Source organism: Bos javanicus, chromosome 29 (assembly GCF_032452875.1).
Source record: "Bos javanicus breed banteng chromosome 29, ARS-OSU_banteng_1.0, whole genome shotgun sequence".
NCBI classification, from domain to species: domain Eukaryota; kingdom Metazoa; phylum Chordata; class Mammalia; order Artiodactyla; family Bovidae; genus Bos; species Bos javanicus.
The window spans coordinates 28598031-28620965 of record NC_083896.1 but is presented as its reverse complement, the minus strand read 5'-3'; the positions used below and the strand labels follow the sequence as shown (position 1 = coordinate 28620965).

The window sequence follows — 22935 nt, the reverse complement described above, 5'->3', positions numbered from 1 at the left end:
ATTCCCAGAAGGGATGCTGTGGGCGGGAAGTTTGGTTCCCAAGGTACCTTCTAATCTTGGTTCCCCTCCTCCCTTCACCCTTCCACCTCCACTTTTTGGTTTGGTCAAAGGAGACTTGTTCAGATTTCCAGCGGTGGCCTCATGTACCCAAACTCCCTCCCTTCTGGCACCCTCTGAACACTTGGACATTCCTCTTTATTGTTCACATTCCAACCCAGCACAGTCACATGCACACACGGAGATAAAAACCCTCCCGGCCACAGCCCCAGGAGCCCGTGGGGGGCGGGGCCAGCAGGAGCAGGGGCGGGGCCGCGGGAGACTCCTCCTACCGAGCCGCCCCCGCGCTCCGCGTTCGCGTAAACAAGCGGAGAGCTGGAGAGGTGGCTCTCGGGGTACGCTGGGGAGAGGGGAGGGCTGATTACAGGCAGGTGTGGGGTTGGGGCGTGACACGGCAACTTCCCTTCTGATCACCGGCAGGGGCATCCGACATCATAAAAACCCTCCTCCCCTCTCTCCTCGCCCCAAAGTTCTAGACTAGGCTGGGGCGTGAGCGGCGCAGCAGAGACGCAGGGGCGCCCCCTTTAGCTGCGCGCGGAACTAAAGGATTTCTTTTTTTTTTTTGGAGTGTTCTTGGGCCAGGCTTAGGGCGCCCTCCGCAGTGCGCGAAGGGAAGCACGCGGAGGCTGCGGAGAGAGAGCTGCATGCTGGGTGCGGGGAGAGGTGGGCGAGAAGCTGAAGATTTGGGGGCGCGAGGATGGGGGGGTCAGGATGGGGAGGAAGGGCGAACGGGGACCATACGAGACTGGAGAGCTAACTAAAAGGGCACGGCCTTAGCGACTGATGGACGAAGTGTTCCTGGGAGAGGGAGTCTCTGGGGGAAGCAGAGAGGGCTCCTGAAGCTGGCAGGTTGGTGGAAAGGAGAGGATCACAGACACGGCAGGGAAGTCTCGTCACTGCGAAGGGGACGCGGCATCCATCTGTCTCGGGAAACTGAGCAGAGAGAAGGGGTGAGCACCTGCCCGCTCCCAGTACTTTCTTCTCTACCCTCCGTCCTGAACCCGGGCACCCAGGGCGGGGAGCGGGGATCACCCGGGACTGCCCACTCGGAGTCACTGAGCTGAAATGAGCCCGCGGCCGGTAGGTGTGCGAGCCGCGGGGTGTTTGTGACCCCTGGGCCCGGCTTGTGGAGTCCAGTGCGGGTGACAGGTGTGTCGGTCCAGTTGCGCCCGTCGCAGCGTCAGCTGTTACCAAGGGTCAGAAAGCCCGTAGGCTCAGGGGCATTTTCCCCGGCTGGGAGGCGGGTGGGGGCGGAAGAGGGAAGGGGTGGGTCTGGGGCTTTTCTATCACTCAGGGGTCCCACCCCGCTGCTTCGGAGTCGCATTCATTACCTTCGAAAATGCTCAGTCCTTCGGTCCGGGGCGAGGCAGAACGGAGAATGGAGATAGAAACAGGTGAGCTCTCGAGCCCGCAGCCTCGTCCCCACCACGCGCCCCCACCCCACATCGCCAATTTCCTTGGCTCCCTCCACACCCTTCTCATCCCCCAGTGCCCTTAGTCATCCTTGCACCTTTGGAGGAAGGGGCCCGGTGTCGGGAAGGAGAGCCTGCGGCCCGCCTCACCTGGCCTAGTCTCCGCTGGGGCCGCCGCCCGCGCCTCCCCTGGCGCCCCCAGCTCCGCCTGGTCCCCCGGGGCCCGGGCCCTTCCGGCCACGCTCTCCGCTCTTTATCTTCTTCCTTGCCATGTGGCCCCGGAAACTCGCCTGGATTTTGGCAGCGGCCGCGTTGGCACCCGGATCGTCCAGAGGGATGTCTAGAATGTCGTCGTCCGGCTTCGAGCAGGCGCTCTCCTGAGGGTAGGGTAGCGGGGAGGGGGTGTTTCTTGTGGGATGACCCAGCCGAGATCCCCGAGAGGGTGGGGTAGGAGGAGAGACTTGCGGGACTGAGACCAGGGCTACGCGGGAGTGGGAAGCGCAGAGAAGGGGCTAAGGCAGGGCCGGCACTGGGGCAGGGGGAGGGGACGGTGTATGTGTGTGCTTGTGTGTCTTGGGCAGCGGCAGACAAAAAGGAAAGTTCAGGGTCAGGTGGACACAGCTGTGTTCCCAACTCCGGAAAAAGAAGCGCACAGTAGATGTGCTACAAGACAGCCAGGTAGCCGTAAGTGAGCCACGGCCCAAGCCAGCGGCCCAGTGAGGGGAGTCGTCTAGCTGTCTGGAGGGTGCCTGCAATTACTGGAGAAGAGCAAAGTAAACCACGGCGGGACTCCTGGACATGGCTGCCTTTCCCGCATCCTCAGAGGGTGCCTCTGGCTTAGAAGGGTCCCTGCTGAGTCCAGGATTCCCTGGGGAAGGGTTTAGAAGAATCAGCAGGCTGTCCCTTCGCTGAGTAAAATCACCCCAGAGCTCAAAGCTGGGATGAAGGTGAAGAGGGGGCTTACCCTGCAGTGGGGCAGCCTTCCCCCACCCAGGGCTAGAGGCCAGAGACTGTTTCCCATTCAGGCTCTATTCTGCCCTGCTCCAAACACAGGAGAGAGGGGATGGTCTGCAAGAAGCTACAGAGAAAAGGCTTCACTTCAAAAAAGGACAAAGGAAAGATAAGTAAGAGCAAGAAGTCCTTTCCATGAGGTGCGCAAGAGAAAGAAAAGAATAATGACAATAGTTCCTAATACCACTGAAGCACTGCCCTTGTTCCAGGCATGGCAACACAAGGTTTTACAGATGTTATTTTATTTAGCCCTGCTAACAACCCTATGACGTACCTTTTATTGTTATCCCAGTTGACCCTTAATCAAACTGAGTTAAGTCTTGAAAACCTACTTGAGGTTGTACAGGTAGTTATCAGGACCAAAGAGTCAAGCCTTTGTATGTTAGAGTCCAGACTCTATTTTTAACCCCTGCCTGTGTATGTGCTAAGTCGCTTCAGTCGTGTCCGACTCTTTGCGACCCAATGGACCACAGGCTCTTCTGTCCATGAGATTCTCCAGGCAAGAATACTGGAGTGGATTGCTCTGCCCTCCTCCAGGGGATCTTCCCAACCCAGGGATCAAACCTGTGTCTCATGTGTCTCCCCATTCTTTACCACTAGCGCCACCTGGGAAGCCCCTTTTAACCCCTACTTTGCAGATAAGCAAAGACAGTCAAGAAAATGAACCATGCTCTACCACTTGCTAATTGAGTGGTCTTGGGCAAGTTTTCTAATCTTTTCCTATCTCCATTCCTTCTCAGAACTCAAACCATCTGAAATCAGGTCCCTCTGGGTCATGGGGAAGAATAAACACTGTGATATGCAGAAAATTTCTGGCACAATCTAGTTGCTCAATTAATGGTAGCTATTATGATTTTTTTAAATAATGGTAAGTTGATGCAAGATAGTTGTTTCAGTAGGTTGAAGCAGTCATGTAAAAGCAATATCATAGGGAGCAACCAAAAAATAAGGAGACCCAACCCAACAGCTATGAGGTGAGGTGGGAAGCTTAAGGTTAACTATGGAGTTAAAAGGGCATTTCTCCTTTGAACTGACTTTTTTTTTTTTTTTGCCTGAGGACTTCCACTACTTTCCCTGTGTTTTTGTTTCTCTGGCAGGAGATGACCAAGGTCTTACATACTAAGAGTACTTCAGTTCCATTCCTTTCTCTTCCCTCCATCACCCATCCAGTTCACAGAATTGAGATGAGTGTGAGTGGGACCTCAGTGACCACTGCCCCAACCAGATCCCACCCCAGGACCTTCATAGGTTTCAATCTCAGACGCTTAAGTCCAGGTTTACAAATGGCTTCCTCTCATCATGGTCCCCAAGGTTGTCTGCATTTTCTGGGCTTCAGAGATCTTTGGTTTGCGCTCAAGATGCCCACAGTTGAGTTAAGTGCAGATAAAAGGTGTTATCAAGGGCTGGGGTGGCTTTGGAGGGGCCCGACACACTCTTTTTGTCTTTCCTGGGTCTATCCCTCTCTCCCTGACATCTCATTCCCCACTTATAAACAGAAATCACTCTTTTTTTTGATCCTCGATTCTCAGAACTCAAACCTTTCTTGGGGATATTCTTAGGGAATGGCGAAAGTTTCTTCTCCAAAGAGGACAATGATCAAAAACGCATGCCCAACGCCCTCCCCTGAGCCAGCAGCTGTAGCGGTTGAGCGGAGGAAGGGGTATCTTCCCCCAGAAATGCTCATACCCACCTGCTGCCACCACCCACCCCAGCTGCATCCAGAATGGAACAACAGGCAGAGCCACCCCCAACTCACTGCTTCTCCCCAGAGCCCACTCCCTCTCCCTTCAGCTGAGTTCTCAGGGCAGAGCTGGAGGGACAGTAAAAAGACCCAGGAAGGGTGCCTACGTTGGTGCCTTCCAAAACCAAGATCTGATGGTGTGTGCTGAGAGCTCTGCATGAACTAGGGGGCTTCTGGAAGGGGGAGGTGGATAGTTGTGGGCAAAACACGAGTCATGGCTCTTGGTCCCAAACATCACTTCAGCTCTGAGGATCTCAATATCTTCAGCCACATCTAGAAGTTGTCCCCAGTTAAGGTAGTCTCCTTCAGCTCCCTTGTTCTAAAGGCTTTAAGAATTATCCCTGCCTACTGCTTGTCATATGCTGGGCCCTGTGCTAAGCACTTTGCACCCGTTGGTGGTGGTGATGGTTTAGTTGATCAGTTGTGTCCGACTCTTGCGACCCTGTGGAGCCCACCAGGCTTCTCTGTCCATGGGATTTCCCAGGCAAGAATACTAGAGTGGGCTGCTGTTTCTTGCTTCAGGGGATTTTCCTGACCCAGGGATTGAACCCATGTCATCCGCATTGCAGGAGGATTCCTTACTGCTGAGCCAAAAAGGACGTCTTCATTTAATCTCTATTTTACAGGTCAAGAAACATCCGAGATATCTTGCAAATTACCCAAGGTCACAGAGCCGACAAATAGTGATGGGATTCAGAAACCTGTGCTGCGAACTACTTCCTCAGGGCAGGTAATTATTTCTATGAGTTGGATCAACAACTAGACTAAGTAAAAAAAAAAAAAGTCCAAAACTGTTTCTTTGCCTTTTTATATTAAGTGATTCAGGAAAAGCCTGATATTTGTGACTATGTAAATTGGCAACCGGTACATCTGAATCAACAGCTCTTGCTCTTAAAAAAAAAAAAAAAAGCAGGACTGTTTTCTTCCCATTTCTGTCTGAGCCTCTTTACCAAGGAGAAAGAAGGGAATAAGGGAGGCCTAGGTGTTGCCCAAACACCAGGTTGGATAGTCAGCAGGGAGAGCCCAGGATGGATGGTGAAGAAGGACTGGTTCCCAGCCTCCCAGATGTGCTCTGTTCACTATGCATGTCCCAGCTTCCTCCCAGTGCAGAGCTCAGCCCTCCACAGAATGGAGATGGGTAGGAAGATGCTCAGTCCCAGCCCTGCCCCAACCCTCAGCCTGTCACCTCTTCTTGGACCCCCTGCACAGCCTGGCAGTGGTGCTGTCTCTTGCCCAGCCCTTTAGCCCTGCATACCTAAGACACGACCTGAAAGGGGGAGGGCGCCTGTGTACAGAATGCACTGGAGGAGGTGACCCAGAATACGGGGCAAGTGGGATAATTGTGTGTTTGCCTCTGCTGTATTATTTGAGTGAGCAGCGTCTTCTTTTTTAGGGGACACTTATTCCAACCATGCCCACCAGCCCTTCAGTATGGCTTTCTGGGCACTCAGGAACATGGTCCAGGGCAGACCAGAGCCCACAGGCAGGCACCCGACATCCTACTCTAATTAGTCCTGCAGGTGCCAGTGGGGACAAGTTACTGTCCTTCTCTGGCTTTTTGTTGTCTTTGCTCTTGCATTTCTTTCCATTGACCATGATTCCTGACTTATCTTCCCCAGCATTCTTACCATGTGGGCAATATTTCCTCTCCCCCACAGGCATACCCAGAACCCACCATCCATTTATTTTCTCTGTTTTGTAAAACACCACTGGGGGGTGAGGAGCCCAGGAACCTCCATTAAGAGCCCAATTCTCCTTTCACAACCAAAAACTGCTTCCAGGAGAACAACAGAGAGGAAAGGCTGGAAGAAAATATGTTATCAGGGCTTTCTCTAGGGGTGGGATTGTAGATGATTGACATGTTTCTTTTTTATACTTTTCTTCAGTTTAAATTTTTTTTTCTGTTATGAGCATATTACCTTTACAATGAGGAAATATTGGAAATATTTATAGGAGAGGTTAAATTACAGCTGTTGGAATCAGACAAGTCTAGTGTTCTACCTCCACACTTAGAAGCTGTGCTTCCTTGGGCAAATCATTTAATCTTTCTAAACCTCACTTCGCACATCTGTAAAATGGAAAAATGTCTACCTCACAGGGTTGCCATGATGGTTAAATATAAAGTGTTAGGTACATGGTAAGCATTCACAATTGACAACAATTATTTGTATTAATAAGAGCTAAACATCATAACAACAGCCACAACCACTTGCCCCTTTCTTTCTGCCTCTTGGTACTCAGACACAGGGAACCCTCACCTCTTCTAAATTGGGCTATTCCTTCCATCCAAACCTCATTTACCCCCCTTTTTAAGCCATACGGTGGAGGGTGGGGAGCAGGCAAAGTTATAACTTCTTATGTCATTAGCTGGGTTGACCAAATGGCTGAGAATACAAGGACTTTGGAGTCGGACTTTCTCTATACGTAAGGACTAAAAATAAATTAAAAAAAAGTAACAATAAACAAATACAAACATATCGTATACACGTATGATCACCACTCCTCGGATGTGCCAGGAGCCTGGTCCTGTGCGAGGCGCTTTCGTGCCCGCACCTTTAACAGCAACCTGCTTTGGCGTCAGGTCTCCTTGTGGGCGCTGACAAATTGCAGACACTTCCTTCCCTCGCCAGCAGGGCTCTCTCGCGGTCACTTCACCCAGCCCCCTCCAGAGCTAGAAAGCGTTGGAGGCCGGGCCAATCCCTCCCCAGGACCACATGGACTAGGCTCTTCGCTGCCCATCATCAGTACTAAGGTAACCAACATGAATTGACTATCTCACCGGGAGCTGCACAGGACGCGAGGGTCACCAAGGTCATCCTGTCCGCCCACCGACGGCGGCAGTAGTGGGATGGGGATTGGGGTGAGGGCCGAAAGCCAGGGGAAAGGAGTTGCGGTTGCTTCGCTAGGCGACGGTTTCCAGCGTCTCCCTGGGGAAGTTCCTCTTCTCGTCTAACCTGCAGCTTTCCTGTTGCAGAGCCTTGTCGAGCTCCGGGTCCAACCTAGACTGCTTAGCGGATGGGCTCCCAGACGCCCCCGCGAGTTGGGAGCATTTTTCCTAGGGCTTCCAAGTCAGGCGGGCGCCTTCCACCACCCACCATTCGCATCTCAGCAGGCACCCTTATGGCTCCTAGGTCTTCTGCACCCACTTCCATCCCTCACTTCCCACTGCCCCTCCAGGAGCTTCTGGTAGCCCCTTCCCCAGACCAAGCTGAGTGCCCGTCCCCCAGGCCCGCTCACTTACGGTGCAGCAGTCCATGTTTGATGTCAGGAGTCCTTGGCTGGGACGGAGGCTGGCGCAGGGGGTCTGCGCGGTGACAGGTGGGGACCCTGGGGCGGTGGCCAGGAAGCCGATCCGCGCCGAACTAGCAGCTCAGCTCTCGGGTCCTCTCTCCCGCGCTCCGCTCTGCTGGAGAAAGTATCCTGAGCCCTGCGGAAGAGAAGCCAATCAGGAGAAGCCCTCGGCAGAGTGGGCGGGGGGATTAGAGGCAGGGCCACGCCCCCTCGCGGCTCCCTCCTCCTCGCCCCGCCTCCTGCCCCAACCCCTCTGCCTACACACTTTCATCCATTCCTCCTACACACCCCATCCTCCCAAACTCACCACCAACACCCTCCCCGTTGCTGCCGAGGCGGCAGACTGCCAAGCAGATGTATGCCGGCGCACGCAGAAGGAGGACCCCGACATCCCGGGCACAAAAACACTCGCATCTGGGCACAACACTCCTCCCACCCACAGAGAGAAAACCATGCACCCCTCACCCACACTTCCACAAACTAGCTAGAGTCCCAAATATGGTTCCCTCTACCTTCCCTCCCCACTCAGGCCTCAAAGAATTTAATGACCCCCTAGGACGTGCGGTTTAAAGGTATCGTCATCACTCTGCGGTGGAATGGGGAAGGTGTGGGTACATAACCTGGAGGTGGGCACGCGTAAACACAAAAGCTCACACCAGAGCCCAACACGCCCATATATGATACTTCCCAGGCTCACTAAAACGTGCACTTCGACACGCAGACAAAGACTGCAAAAATAACTAAACAGGCCTTGTACACACGCTGTGCTGATACACGCAGACTCCCTGTTATGTGCACACACCAGCACGCATGGACACGGCAATCACCCTACTGGAAATGTCTGCATTACATATCTATCTATCCATCCATCCATCCATCCATCTATATGTCCTGCACTAACAAGATAAAATCATATATGCATGACACCCATTTGGTGTGTGTATATATATAGAGAAAGATACATGTAGATATACACACCTTTCCTTCCCACTCCCCAAGCCACACCTCCCCAACCTCTTGTTCCATTGCTTCTGTATAAGACAAATACTGGCTACTCTCACCCTTGCCCCTGGGAGGGGAAGAAAATACTCTCAACCCCAGTGTAGGGAAATATCCAAAGTCATCAGTTCTCTGGGTCCCTGGTGGAGGAAGGATGTGGGCTTTGTGAGAGGCTTGGGAAGGGAGATATGGGAGGAGGAGCCTCGTAGGAGAACAGCCTGGTGGGGGAACAGCTTGCCAACCTCCCCCAACCGGTCAGGGTACCAGAGCTAGCAGCGTGGCATGCTAGTGAAGAGGTTGGGCCACTTCTGAGAAAACTGGGAGGTCCTTCTCAGCTGAGGTCCTAGAGGAGGGAAGGAAGCAAGGATGCCTGCTCTTCAGATGTGTGGACTGGAGCAGAGGGGAGGAGGGGGAAAATGCCCTGTGGCTCTGGCTGAGACAGGGGTTGCTGAAACGGCACTGATGAGACTCCACAGCCACTTGCCCGTCCTAGCACGGCTGTCACATGCTTCCTTCCTACCTGAACATTTGGGCTTTGCTTGCCAAAGGGAAAATGAGTGGGAGGGAAACTGGTGGCCACTCAGGTTGGGGACAGGGTTAGCCAGCTTGTCTCCCAAGCTGAGCTGGATGCCGGCTGGGATTCCAGGCCCCGGGGTGTAGGGGTGTCTCTCTCAGCAGGTTTGGGACCCACCCACCCTTGTAACTGAAAATCTGTTCCCCAGTCTGTCTCTGGCACATCCTTCATCCCCCACCCCCCCACCTCCACCAAATGGCAGAAAGTCCTGGGAACTCGGGCCCTTGCCTACATGAGGGCCTCGGGTTTGTGCCAGTTAGCGTTAGTTTTCAACTCTGGCTTCCAGAGGAGGGAGGGAAGGAGGACCTGAGGGGCACACTGGATATCAGGCCTGGACTCCGTGCTTATCTCTTCCCAAATTAGAGCTGAGGAATTCAGGATTGAGTGAGTTTGCAGTAAAGTCTCCCAAGTTGCTAGGCAACATCACTCTGCAGGCTGCATTGCCTCTGGGCCCTTCTTCCTGCTGGTCAGAGCTGAAGAGGGGGGTATCTTATTAATGCACCCCCCCTTCAGAGCCCCGCACAGGCAGCACAGCCCTCTCCTCCTCCTGAACGACACCTTTGTGTGGAGGTGAGGGTGTCTCTGAACAACCGCAGGCCCAAGGGACAATGGATACGCGACTGTGGTTCTACCTGGAAAACAACCATTTCAGCAACAGCCCACTTGAGGCGCCTACGCAGAACTGGCCACAGCGCTTGTCAGGGGGATGGGCAGGCGCAGAGGTGAGGAAAAGGTAGACAGACAGGAAGGCAGAGACAGAAATAGGAAGGCAGACACCCACAGACTCAAGTATCCAGAGGGGAGCAGCACCACTACATGGGGATGTCCCCATGTAATGACACCTACATGCATACACACACACACACACACACACACTGGTCACACATCTTCAGAGACACGTACTGTGGGCTCTTCGCCACACAGTCACATCCAAAGATACGCACAGAAGCAGGCCCCTCCACCAGCACACATCAAGGACACGCACATCCTCTGGTGAGGGGTTCCTCTTCCGGACTAGGTGACTAAGGTTGTCGGCAAGTCTGGCTGGGTGGATCTGTGAGCCTCTGATTCTCGAATCAATGAGAAGGAAAGGAGACAGGAGCAGTGAGGACTGAGGGGTCCCAGGACTTTGAGGAACTGACGAGACCAGATGACACTCCCCACAGAGAACTGCCTGGCCTGGGGCCTGGGGCCAAGGTCAGCCTTTGGAGTGTTACCTGTTAACCTGCTGGGCTTGGGCCCTGCATTTATCGTCCTTGACTCTTCACATTTCAAAAACTCCTCGACTTCCACTGCTATTGAAGGAGAAGGATTGCAGGCCTAGAAAGGGGAGGAACTCTGGAAGGGCCTGGTTTGAGAGTGAGCTGGGGCCCGTGGGTGCAGAGAGGAGGTTGGACTCAGCAGGGAGTAGGGAGGTGGAGGGCACAGCTGGAAGGCAAAGCTGGCAGAGGAGGAGATGGCTCAACACAAGAGAGGATAAAAGATGGATTAGTGGGAAGCTTCTAGGGTCCAGTACAGATTCTTCTTGGGACAGATGGAGGGGGATTTGGAGAGAGCTGGTCCTCATAAGCGGAGACAAACGCCAAGGCACATGGCAAGCTATTTGCCAAGACTTGTGGCTTCCCCGCCTTGGAGTGGGCACTTTCTGAACATAACATCCTAGCTGTAACCCACGGTGGGACTCCACCATAAGACGAGGGTGGGACGTGGGAGGCTGCGCCTTTGGTGAAGCCGAGCTGGGGGCTTCTTAGGTCAGGATTTTGAGTGGAAGGGGTGAAGGTAGCAGGAAATTCATTTTTCTCTGCAAATATTTCAGCTTTTGCTGTGGTAGTATTTTTAGCGACTTGGTTGGCAGAGGAGGAACCCGGGTACATTTTTAAAGGGGCCTCTACCAGACTGGAGGTCTCCTCCCACCCTACCCCCACATTTCAGAAAGGCAAGGGGGAGAAAGCACACGGCATTCAAATCTAAAAGTCGGTTTTGCTAGCCGTTAGGCCACCGTGAAGTCATCTTTGAGGGTAGTCGTTGTCTGTTTTCATTAACATCATTCTCATTAGCATCCTTATCAAGAGTAAATATTTCTCGAACTTCTGCCGTGTGCAGGGTGCTGCTCCAGGCAGGATAGAAAAAGCTTACCAGGACACACTTGGTGAGACAGAGAAGGGAGCAAACTTCCGAGTGAGTGCTGGGTGCTGTGTGTCGTGCTAGCCACGTTGTCAATGTGATTTCGTTTAATTCTGATAACAACCCTGCAAGTTAGGCCTTATCTTTCCTATTTTACAGATGAGGATGCGAAGAACTTTCAGGGGTTGAAGAATTTACCCAAGCTTCCACTGGCATGAAATGCAAGAGCCCGGATTAAAACCCAGAAGAGAATGATAATATTATCCTAAATCTGAATAATGATTTACAAGGTGTTTCCACAATCGTGATTTAATTTGGTGCTTTTGAGAACTGTGTGAGGAGGTATTAGTATTTTTAACGCGTTTGAGGAGGAAGTGAGGCCTGGAGAGATTCAGGGACTCGGGTCTTGTTGATACGAGTCTGGTGCACTGCAGGACTAAGACTAAAAGGCGAGAATTCTGTTACAGCTTTGAATTCTGTGAGTGTTCACCTCTACAACTCCCAGTGCTTACTGGGCTCGAAAGAATGGGTTACAGTGGTTAACAAATCGTGCACTGTGTCTCTTCTCTTGGCTCTTACAGTCTTACAGATAAAAGTACATATGTATGTATGTGTATATATATCTATGTGCACATATAGCTTATGTATATATAGATATGCTGCTGCTGCTGCTGCTAAGTCACTCCAGTCGTGTCCGACTCTGTGCGACCCCATAGATGGCAGCCCACCAGGCTCCCCCGTCCCTGGGATTCTCCAGGCAAGAACACTGGAGTGGGTTGCCATTTCCTTCTCCAAGGCATGAAAGTGAAAAGTGAAAGGGAAGTCGCTCAGTCGTGTCCGACTCCTAGCGACCCCATGGACTGCAGCCCACCAGGCTCCTCTGTCCATGGAGTTTTCCAGGCAAGAATACTGGAGTGGGATGCCATTGCCCTCTCCGATATATAGATATAGATGTATATAAATATATGTATCTACATGTACATGTATGAGACATATTTATATTTCCTAAAGTAATAAATAGTGAACTCTGGGAGTTGGTGATGGACAGGGAGGCCTGGCGTGCTACGATTCTTGGGGTTGCAAAGAGTCGGACATGACTGAGCGACTGATCTGATCTGATCTGAAAGTAATAAATGATAGATGCCAAATGAATGATGCAGACAGTAAGTGTTATGAGAATTGAGATAGGGGAGAAATAATTGAAAATTTGGATGATCCAGGAAGGCTTCCTGGAGGAGGATGGTTTGGAGGAAGAATAGGACTAAAAGAAATAAAAGTCAGGGGACTTCCCTGGTGGTCCAGTGGTTAAGACTTCACCTTCCAGTGTGGGGAGTGTGGTTTCAATCCCTGGTCTGGGAGCTAAGATTCTACATGCCTCCTGGCCAAAAAACCAAAACAGAAACAATGTTATAACAAATTCAGTAAAGATTTTTTCAAAAAAGAAGTGAATAGGGCTGGAAGTAGGCAGAAGGACATTTCAGGCACGCACTGCATTTAGTGTCGCTGTTGGCTCAATGCAGTCTCCCTGTCTAGAAAGACTGTGAGGACAGCAATTCCATCGCCCGCCCCTCACGCAGGGTTTATGTCTAAATCAGTGCCCTGACGACACCCTGGGGCACTGCCAGGCCTCGAGGTCACGTCAGCTGTGTGCTCCTGCCTGGTCAGCAGCCCCGCCGCTCCTCAGAGCTCTAACACACACCTGCTCCCTTGCCCCTGTGCCAGGGGCCTGCCTCCTCCCGGTCCATGCCCTGTTACTCTGGGTCTCAGCGTAATTCTGAGTCCTGCATGCAGTTTGCTCCTTGTTCCTATATTGCCCCATTTACTTATTCTCTAGCCCTCCGTTTCCCTTTTCTCAGTTTGCTTCCCTGCGTTTCCTGATGAATAAAAGCCAGTGATGGCCTAGCAACATGTGTACCTGCTGAGCCTCACATCCCACCTGCAAACATTGAACCAACAAAGTTATTCTTATAACAAGCAAACAACCATTCTGATAATATTTTAAACTCCCACACAAACCTAAGAACCACTTCAATTTTGGTCCAGATAATGCCTGTTTTAATTGTTTTTTTGTTTGTTTTTATAAAAAGACTTATATGAGGTATGGTTTTTACCTTAGTCTGTTTGAAGACCTTTTCTCCTTTTGTGGTTCAGGTGGACAATGGATAAAAGAGATTCCTGGGGCTTCCCTAGTAGTCCAGGGTTAGGACTCTGAGCTTCCAAGGCAGGGAGTGTAGGTTCGATCCCTGATCAGGGAACTAAGATCCCGCATGCATCATGGCATGGCCCAAAACTTAAAAACAATTTTTTTAAGTAAAAGAGATTCCTTGTTCTTTCAGTAATGTGCGTCAGGTGAGGTGCAGGCCATTCTTCCTGCCATTGTCTACCTTAGGGAAGAAGGGGAAACATCCAGGAGATAGCGACTCTTGAAGTCATAAAGAATGGGCATCTCTTGGAATGTGTACGTAGCCAGCATTCCACATTTAAGTTGCTCCACGCTACACTCTCTGCAGGTGGTGATTGCAGCCGTGAAATTAAAAGACGCTTACTCCTTGGAAGGAAAGTTATGACCAAGATAGATAGCATATTCAAAAGCAGAGACATTACTTTGCCAACAAAGGTTCGTCTAGTCAAAGCTATTGTTTTTCCAGTGGTCATGTATGGATGTGAGAGTTGGACTGTGAAGAAAGCTGAGCGCCGAAGAATTAATGCTTTTGAACTGTGGTGTTGGAGAAGACTCTTGAGAGTCCCTTGGACTGCAAGGAGATCCAACCAGTCCATCCTAAAGGAGATCAGTCCTGGGTGTTCTTTGGAAAGAATGTTGCTAAAGCTGAAACTCCAATACTTTGGCCACCTCATGCAAAGAGCTGACTCATTGGAAAAGACTCTGATGCTGGGAGGGATTGGGGGCAGGAGGAGAAGGGTTCGACAGAGGATGAGATGACTGGATAGCATCACCGACTCGATGGACGTGAGTTTGGGTGAACTCCGGGAGTTGGTGATGGACAGGGAGGCCTGGTGTGCTGCAATTCATGGGGTCGCAAAGAGTCGGACACAACTGAGCAACTGAACTGAACACTCTCTAGTCTGAGAGCTTGGGTAGAGTGGTGGTTTTCGTCTGGATCCAGAGGCCATGGTTGTCATCCATTTGACATCTAGCTACTATTGCCTTATATTAACACTTAAAAAAAAAATAACCTTTTGTTTTACTTTAGAAAAAACACATGCAAAAGTAAACAGAGTTAATACATAAAGGAACTCCAAGTACCCATCACTCACTTTCAATAAGTCTCAGGTCATCACCAAATTTACCAATATTCCTCATGACTCCCCCATTATCATTTTACTTATAAATATTCAAGTATATGGGCTTCCCTGGTGGCTCAGACGGTAAAGAATCCACCTGCAATGTGGGAGACCTGGGTTCGATCCCTAAGCTGGGAAGATCCTCTGGAGGAGGGCATGGCAACCCACTCCAGTATTCTTGCCTGGAGAATTCCATGGACAGAGGAGCCTGGTGGGCTACAAAGAGTCCATGGGGTTGCAAAGAGTTGGACACGACTGAGCGACTAAGCACGTATGTCCCTGAAATATCAATTCAATCAGTTCAGTCACTCAGTCATTGTCTGACTCTTTGGGACCCCACAGACTGCAGCACACCAGGCTCCCCTATCCATCTCAACTCCTGGAGCTTGCTCAAACTCATGTCCATTGAGTAGGTGATGCCATCCAACTATCTCATCCTCTGTCAAATCCTTCTCCACTTGCCTTCAATCTTTCCCAGCATCAGGGTCTTTTCAAATGAGTCAGTTCTTTGCATCAGGTGGCCAAAGTATTGGAGTTTCAGCTCAGCATCAGTCCTTCCAATGAATATTCAGGACTGATTTCCTTTAGGATGGACTGGTTGGATCTCCTTGCAGTCCAAGGGACTCTCAAGAGTCTTCTCCAACACCACAGTTCAAAAGCATCAATTCTTTGGCACTCGGCTTTCTTTATAGTCCAACTCCTACATCCATATATGACTACTGGAAAAACCATAGCTTTGACTAGGTGGACCTTTGTTGGTAATGTAATGTTTCTGCTTTTTAATATGTTGACTAGGTTGGTTATAGCTTTTCTTCCAAGGAGCAAGCATCTTTTAATTTCATAGCTGCAGTCACCATCTGCAGTGATTTTGGAGTTCAAAAAAATAAAGTCTGTCACTGTTTCCATTGTTTCCCCCTCTATTTGCCATGAAGTGATGGGACCAGATGCCATGATCTTAGTTTTTTGAATGTTGAGTTTTGTTTTTTTCTTTTTGAATGTTGAGTTTTAAGCCAGTTTTTTCACTCTCCTCTTTCACTTTCATCAAGAGGCTCTTTAGTTCTTCTTTGCTTTCTGCCATGAGGGTGGTGTCATCTGTATATCTGAGGTTATTGATATTTGTCCCGGAAATCTTGATTCCAGCTTGTGCTTCATCCAGCCCAGCATTTTACATGATGTACTCTGCATATAAGTTAAATAAGCAGGGTGATAATATACAGCCTTGATGTACTCCTTTGGAGTACAATTTGGAACCAGTCTGTTGTTCCGTGTTCAGTTCTAACTGTTGCTTCTTGACCTGCATACAGATTTCTCAGGAGGCAGGTCAGGTGGTCTGGTATTCCCATCTCTTTAAGAATGTTCCACAGTTTGTTGTGATCCACACAGTCAAAGGCTTTGGCATAGTCAATAAAGCAGAAGTAGACGGTTTTCTGGAACTATCTTGCTTTTTTGATGATCCAACAGTTGTTGACAATTTGATCACTGGTTCCTCTGGTTTTTCTAAATCCAGCTTGAACATCTGGAAGTTCATGGTTCATGTACTGTTGAAACCTGGCTTGGAGAATTTTGAGCATTACTGTACTAGCATGTGAGATGAGTGCAATTGTGCAGTAGTTTGAGCATTCTTTGGCATTGCCTTTCTTTGGGACTGGAATGAAAATTGACCTTTTCCAGTCTTGTGGCCACTGCTGAGTTTTCCAAATTTGCTGGCATATTGAGTGCAGCACTTTCACAGGATCATCTTTTAGGATCTGAAATAGCTCAACTGGAAATCCATCTCCTCCACTAGCTTTGTTTGTAGTGATGCTTCCTAAGGCCCACTTGACTTCACGTTCCAGGATGTCTGGCTCTAAGTGAATGATCACACCATTGTGGTTATCTGCGTCATTAAGATCTTTTTTCTATAATTGTTCTGTGTATTCTTGCCACCTCTTCTTAATATCTTTTGCTTCTGTTAGGTCCATACCATTTCTGTCCTTTATTGTGCCCATCTTTGCATGAAATGTTCCCTTGGTATCTCTAATTTTCTTGAAGAGATCTCTAGTCTTTCCCATTCTATTGTTTTCCTCTATTTCTTTGCATTGATCACCGAGGAAGGCTTTCTTATCTCTCCTTGTTGTTCTTTGGAACTCTGAATTTAGATGGGTCTTTAGATCTTTCCTTTTCTCCTTTGCCTTTAGCTTCTCAGAAAAATAGGGACCCTTTAATCCTTATTTTTAAAGAGTATGTTCTTTGAACTGAAAGCTCCATAAAGAACGAAAATAGCTTTCTTAACCACCGACTCTGATGCGGGAGGGATGGGGGGTGGGAGGAGAAGGGGATGACAGAGGATGAGATGGCTGGATGGCATCACTGACTCAATGGATGTGAGTTTGAGTGAACTCCGGGAGTTGGACAGAGAGGCCTGGCGTGCTACAATTCATGGGGTTGCAAAGAGTCGGACATGACTGAGCGACTGAACTGAACTGAACCTTATCTCGATGTATGGGACATAGTGGATACTTCACAAATTCTCTTTTTTGAATGATTGAAAAATGGGTGAAAGAATTTCAACATGAAGTAAGGGGTAAAGGAAAGTGCATATTTCTGTGGTCAGGCATGATCTAATTTGCAGTGGGAGATTTGTTGAGAGCTTCCCAGGTGGCTCGTGTGTAACAAACCTGCCTGCCAATACAGGAGACTCAGGTTCCATCTCTGGGTTGGGAAGATCCCCTGGAGGAGGAAATGGCAACCCACTCTAGTATTCTTGCCTGGGAAATCCCATGGACATAGGATCCTGGCAGGCTATAGTCCATGGAGTTGCAAAGAGTTGGACACGACTGAGAGACTCAGCACACACACACACACACACACACACACGATTCTGGTGGAGGCCCAGGTATGTCTTCAGCAAGAATGTAGTAGGTGGGCCTTAAATAGGGAGGCGACTCCTCCACTCTCTGAGATTCAGCTTCAGGGCTTCCATTCTCAGGAGCCGAGACATTGGGATCTGTGTTCCGTGGAAATCCTTGCTGAGATCCCCCTCCCCACCCCTTCATGGGAGGAGCATGGAAGACAGAACATGACAGGGCCTGAGAGCCTGAGAAGGAACTTAGCCTACAACCAGTTTATCTAGTTTCGTGTTTCTCTTGCTGTTTTATGGTTTCCTTCCTTTAGCTCGGTGGAGCATTTCAGCTTTGTCTTAGCTACACAAAGGGACATCAAAGGAAGAATGACACACCCCAGGGCTCGAGGTCCACAGGCCAGCTGGGTGGCAGCATCCGTCAGTAAGAGAGCTTAAAAGGAAATTAGCTGTCAGGGGATCAGAGCCTGACTTTGTGGCTTTGATGTCCTTTTTTAAAAAAAAAAAAAACTTTTTGGCCACACCCCTCCACCTGTGGGATCTTAGTTCATAGACCAGGAGTCAAAAATACACCATCTGCATTGAAAGGCAAAGTTTTAACCATGGGAATGTGAAGGAAGTCTGCTGTCCTTTTTTAATTTGGAGGTTTTCTTTACAGTGATAAACTTAGAGAGTTTTCTTTTCATTTTAAAAAGTGGGATTTTTCTTTCATTTGGTGGTCTGATGCAGTTGATCCCTATTCCCTTGAATAATTTTCTATGCTAATGATTTCTGCCTACCAGGCCAAACCAATGGCCGGTTGGGTAGATGAAGATCAGTCTGCCACTGCCATTTATAGGCAAGCAAGGATCTACCTGGTGGCTTTACCTTGTGGCTCAAACGGTAAGGAATTAGCCTGTAATACAGGAGACCTGGGTTTGATTGTTGGGTTGGGAAGATCCCCTGAAGAAGGAAATGGCAACCCATTCCAGTATTCTTGCCTGGAGAATTCCAGGACAGAGCAGGCTGGCAGGCTAGAGTCCATGGGGTTGCAAAGAGTCGGACATGACTTAGCGACTAGCACTTTCACTTTTTAAGGGCCTTCCGCAGTCACTTTTGTTGAACCAATACAGATCCGCCATCTGGCTGGAGATGGTGTTATCAACAAGCATCTACTGAATTTTCACACGAACTTGTGCGAGGACAGTTAGTGTTGGTATGGAAAGGTTTCTTATCTAGACTTCACAAGGAAGGGGACACAGACAAATCTGTCCTCACAGACTGCCATCCTATTGGATGGCATATGTGACCCAGACATAGGAGAACAGATACTAGAATTCAGCCATTGTAGGGTCTAGATGGCAGGCCTTCTACGAGAAAAAGCTTCCTCGAGGGCTTCCCTGGTGGCTCAGTGGTAAAGAGATCGCCTGCCAATGCAGGAGACACTGGTTCCATCCCTGGTCTGAGAAGATCCCACATGCCGTGGAGCAATTAAGCCTGTAGGCCACAACTATTGAGCCTGTGCTGTAGAGCCGGCAAGCTGCAAATACTGAGCCCATGAGCTGCAACTGCCAAAGCCCATGCACCCTAGAGCCGTGCTCTGCAACAAGAGAAGCCGCCTCAGTGAGAAGAGCACCTCAAGTAGAGAGCAGCCCTCGCTCACCTCAACTAGAGAAAAAGACCTGTGCAGCAACAAAGACCCAGCACAGCCAAAAATAAAGAAAATTTTTAAATTATTAAAAAGAAAAAACACTTCCTCAAGTGCACCACCCAATATGCAAGGCATGTCACACACCCCTCAGATTAGACCATGACACAGGAATTTGATCGTTTGGTCAAATGCCTTTCCCTATGTAAAGATGACAGAAGTTGTACCCAGAGTGACCCTGACTCTAACTTTGGTGATGTTTCTTTGGTTTGACTTTTTTCTTTTTTACTCTTTTTGGTCAGACTGAAGCACTGGAAAGTAAAGGATTATTAACTACAAGCTTTTGTTATTCTGCAGTTTGGGTGGAGTGTTTGCATTCAACGAGGCAAGAACTGATCGTTATTTGGGTTGATATACTTTTGTTATTTTTGCTTTGCCTGCCGTGGGATCCTGTGTTGGAGTGGTATGAGGGTGGGGAGTGCTGGAACATGAGCTGTTTTGGGGTTGGGTTGTTAGTGGAAATGTTCCTACTGCTTAGCGGAGAAGGCATGTTAGGTAAAACCACTCTGTCCCTTTGACCCTGAGTCTTAAGGTATTTAGATAGTCTTTCCAGAGGTGTTCAGTATTCACACATGCCTGGGAGACCGAGTCAACAATCTGTACAGTAGACACAATCCTGTAACAGATGTTCCTCATAAGTGAGACTAGAAAGTTTGGTTCTTTTAAAAAAAAATTATTTTATTATAGTTGATTTACAATTTTGTGTTAGCTTCCAGTGTATAGCAAACTGATTCAGTTATATGTATACATATATACATACATGTATATACACACGTACATATATATATACACGTATGTGCTTAGTCGTGTTCGACACAATCTTTTTCATACTTTTTTCCAATATAATTTATTACAGGATATTGAATATAGTTCCCCGTGCTAAACAGTAGGACCTTGTTGTCTGTCCAACCTATATATACTACTTTGCATAATCCCAAGCTCCCAACACATCCCTCCCTGCCAACCTCTCCCTTGGCAACCACAAGTCTATTCTCTGTCTGTGAGTCTGCTTCTGTTTCGTAGATAAGTTCATTTGTGTCGATTTCAAATCCCACATGTATGTGACATCATATGATATTTGCCTTTCTCTTTCTGCCTCACTTCACTTGGTATGATAATCTCTAGATCCGTCCGTGTTGCTGCAAATGGCATTATTTCATTCTTTTTTATAGCTGAGCAGGAAATGGCAACCCACTCCCGTATTCTTGCCTGGAGAATCCCATGGACAGAGGGACCTGGTGGGCTTCAGTCCATGGGGTCACAAAGAGTTGGACACGACTGAGTGACTAAACAACAACAGTATTCCATGGCATACACATGTGTATATATTTATGTCACATCTTCTTTATTCATTCATTTGTTGATGGACGTTTAGGTTGCTTACTTATCTTGGCTACTGTGGATCGTGTTGCTGTGAACATAGCGGGGCATGTATTTTTTTCAATTATAGGTTTGTCCAGATACAGTCTTAGGATTGGGATTGCTGGATCATAATGGTAACTCTAGTTTTTTTTTAAACAATTTTTTAAAAAGTCTTTAATGAATTTGTTACAATATCATTTCTGCTTTACGTGTTTTTGTTTGTTTCTTTGGCCCTGAGACAAGTGGTATCCTAGACCCCAACCAGAGATTGAACAGGCACCTCCTGCATTGGAGATGAAGCTTAACCATTGGACCACCAGGAAGTTCCCTATTTCTAGCTTTTTGAGGAAATTCCATACTGTTATCCATAGTAGCTGCACCAATTTACCTTCCTCCCAACAGTGTACAAAGGTTTCCTTTTCTCCACACCTTCTCCAGCATTTATTGTTTGTGGGCTTTTTAATGATGGGCATTCTGACTGGTGTGAGGAGATACCTCATGGTGGTTTTGATTGCATTTCTCTAATAATTTAATGTGCTTAGTCATTCAGTCATGTCCAACTCTTTGCAACCCCATGGACTGTAACCCGCCAGGCTGCTCTATCCGTGGAATTCTCCAGGCAAGAATACTGGAGTGGGTTGCCATGCCCTTCTCCAGGGGATCTTCCTGATCCAGGGGTTGAAACTGGGTGTCCTGCATTGCAGGCAGATTCTTTACCAACGGAGCCACCAGGAAAGCCCAGTACTTTAAAGCCTGGTTCTTAGAGAATAGAGAGCACCATCTGTCCTACATGGGAACAGAATGGCAGAATTGAGCTATGTTATGATTTGCTAAACATATGTCAGATCATCACAACAGGAAAGAGACCCTCCCCCCACCCCCTACCCCGGTGGCCCAGTGGCTGGGACTTCACCTTCCAATGCAGAGGGTACAGGTTCGAACCCTGGTTGGGGAGCTAGTATCCCACATACCTCCTTGCCCAAAAACTGAAACATAAAACAGAAGCAATGTTGTAACACATTCAATAAAGACTTTAAAAATGGTTCACATCAAAAATGTCTTAAGAAAAAAATAACAACAGGAAAGTTCCACATTTGGGATATTATATGAAGATGTGTAGATCTTAATCAAACCATCATGGCAGAAGCTATTGGTTACCTAGCCAACAACCATGTATTTCCCCCTACTTGCTTCCTAAGAGAACGGCCGTTTTGTTGGAGCCTGTCATGGGTCCGGACCTGACAATGCGTCATAATCAGTCTAAGCCTATTTCCACTTTCACAGCTTTTATGACAGCTAAGGCTGATCACACAGCCCAGATATGGCCAATGAGATATGAACAGATTTCTGCTGAGAAATCTTCTGGGAAAGCTCTTGCTCTCCAGATAGGAGGAGGCAGAAGCAGCTGGCATCACCAGTTCCTCTTCTTCCTGCCTTGAATACAGACCTGAAGTTCAGAGCTGCATCAGCTGTCTTTTGACCGTAAAGCAACATGCTAAACTCATGCGGAAACAATCTCTTATATAGTTAAGCCACTATCAATTCAGGCTTTCTATAAGATATATACGAATGACTCTCTAATATGCTGTAATAATACAAGAGATGTTTGAGTGCCTCACATTAACGTGCCCAGTATTCTGACAGGACGGGGGCAGGAAGTGCGAGTTATTTCCAGGGATTCTTTGATGACAGACCCTGAAGATTCTAAGTCGGAACAGCTAACATTTCAGACATGAGTTTATTCAATCTTGTGCAGCTGGGCTTTCTCATGTGTTGTCCTAGATTAGCTCTGCTTGGTTGAGGAACCATTGTAGGATTCTGGGTGACCATTTATAGTTCCTCTAGTCACGCTCAAAGCCTTTGTCCCCTGGTCTGTCTCAGCACCTCTCTCCCTTGTCCCAAGTCTGTTGTGTGGGCTTGCTATACTTAGACTTACTGGAGAGTCGGGAAAATTCCTTTAAGACAGAGACAAGAACCCAAAGATAGATGAGGACTGGATAGGTACAGGCATTTTTTCTCTGGTCAGATGGCTGATCTTTATTGGTTTTAAAAAATTGACAGGTCGGAGACCCTTTGCATGCGTATGTGTGCTCAGTCACATCCAATCTTTGGCGACCCCGTGGCCTGCAGCATGCCAGGCTTCCCTGTCCTTCACTGCCTTCCAGAGTTTGCTCAGATTCATGTCTGTTGAGTTGACTGTGCCATCCAACCATCTCATCCTCTGTTGTCCCCTTCCCCTTCTGCCCTCAATTTTTCCCAGGATCAGGGTCTTTGCCAGTGAGTCGGCTCTTCACATCAGGTAGGCAAAGCATTGGAGCTTCAACTTCAGCTTCTGTCCTTTCAGTGAATATTCAGTGTTGATTTCCTTTAGGATGGACTGGTTTGATCTCCTTTCTGTCCAAGGGACTCTCAAGAGTCTTCTCCAGTGCCACAATTTGAAAGCATCAATTCTTCAGTGCTCAGCCTTCTTTATGGCCCAGCTCTCACATCTGTCCATGACTATAGTGCAATGAAGCAAATACTGTCATCCACGTT

The 22935-nt window shown here is 48.6% G+C and overlaps 1 protein-coding gene and 1 long non-coding RNA gene across 2 annotated transcripts; one reads left to right on the top strand and one right to left on the bottom strand.

Moving 5' to 3' along the window:
- Positions 1-174: 174 nt before the first annotated feature.
- On the bottom strand, positions 175-7924 carry NRGN (neurogranin). Its single transcript, XM_061406304.1, has 5 exons — positions 7820-7924; positions 7463-7648; positions 1620-1846; positions 1389-1406; positions 175-990 (listed from the first exon to the last, which is right to left on the bottom strand). Exons 2-3 carry the CDS (start codon positions 7475-7477, stop codon positions 1625-1627), a joined length of 237 nt encoding a protein of 78 aa, XP_061262288.1. The 5' UTR covers positions 7478-7648; positions 7820-7924; the 3' UTR covers positions 175-990; positions 1389-1406; positions 1620-1624.
- On the top strand, positions 2711-14473 carry LOC133241162 (uncharacterized). The gene is made up of 3 exons (XR_009734531.1): positions 2711-4951; positions 6852-6973; positions 11369-14473. It is a non-coding gene; the product is annotated as an uncharacterized LOC133241162 (long non-coding RNA).
- Positions 14474-22935: the final 8462 nt, after the last annotated feature.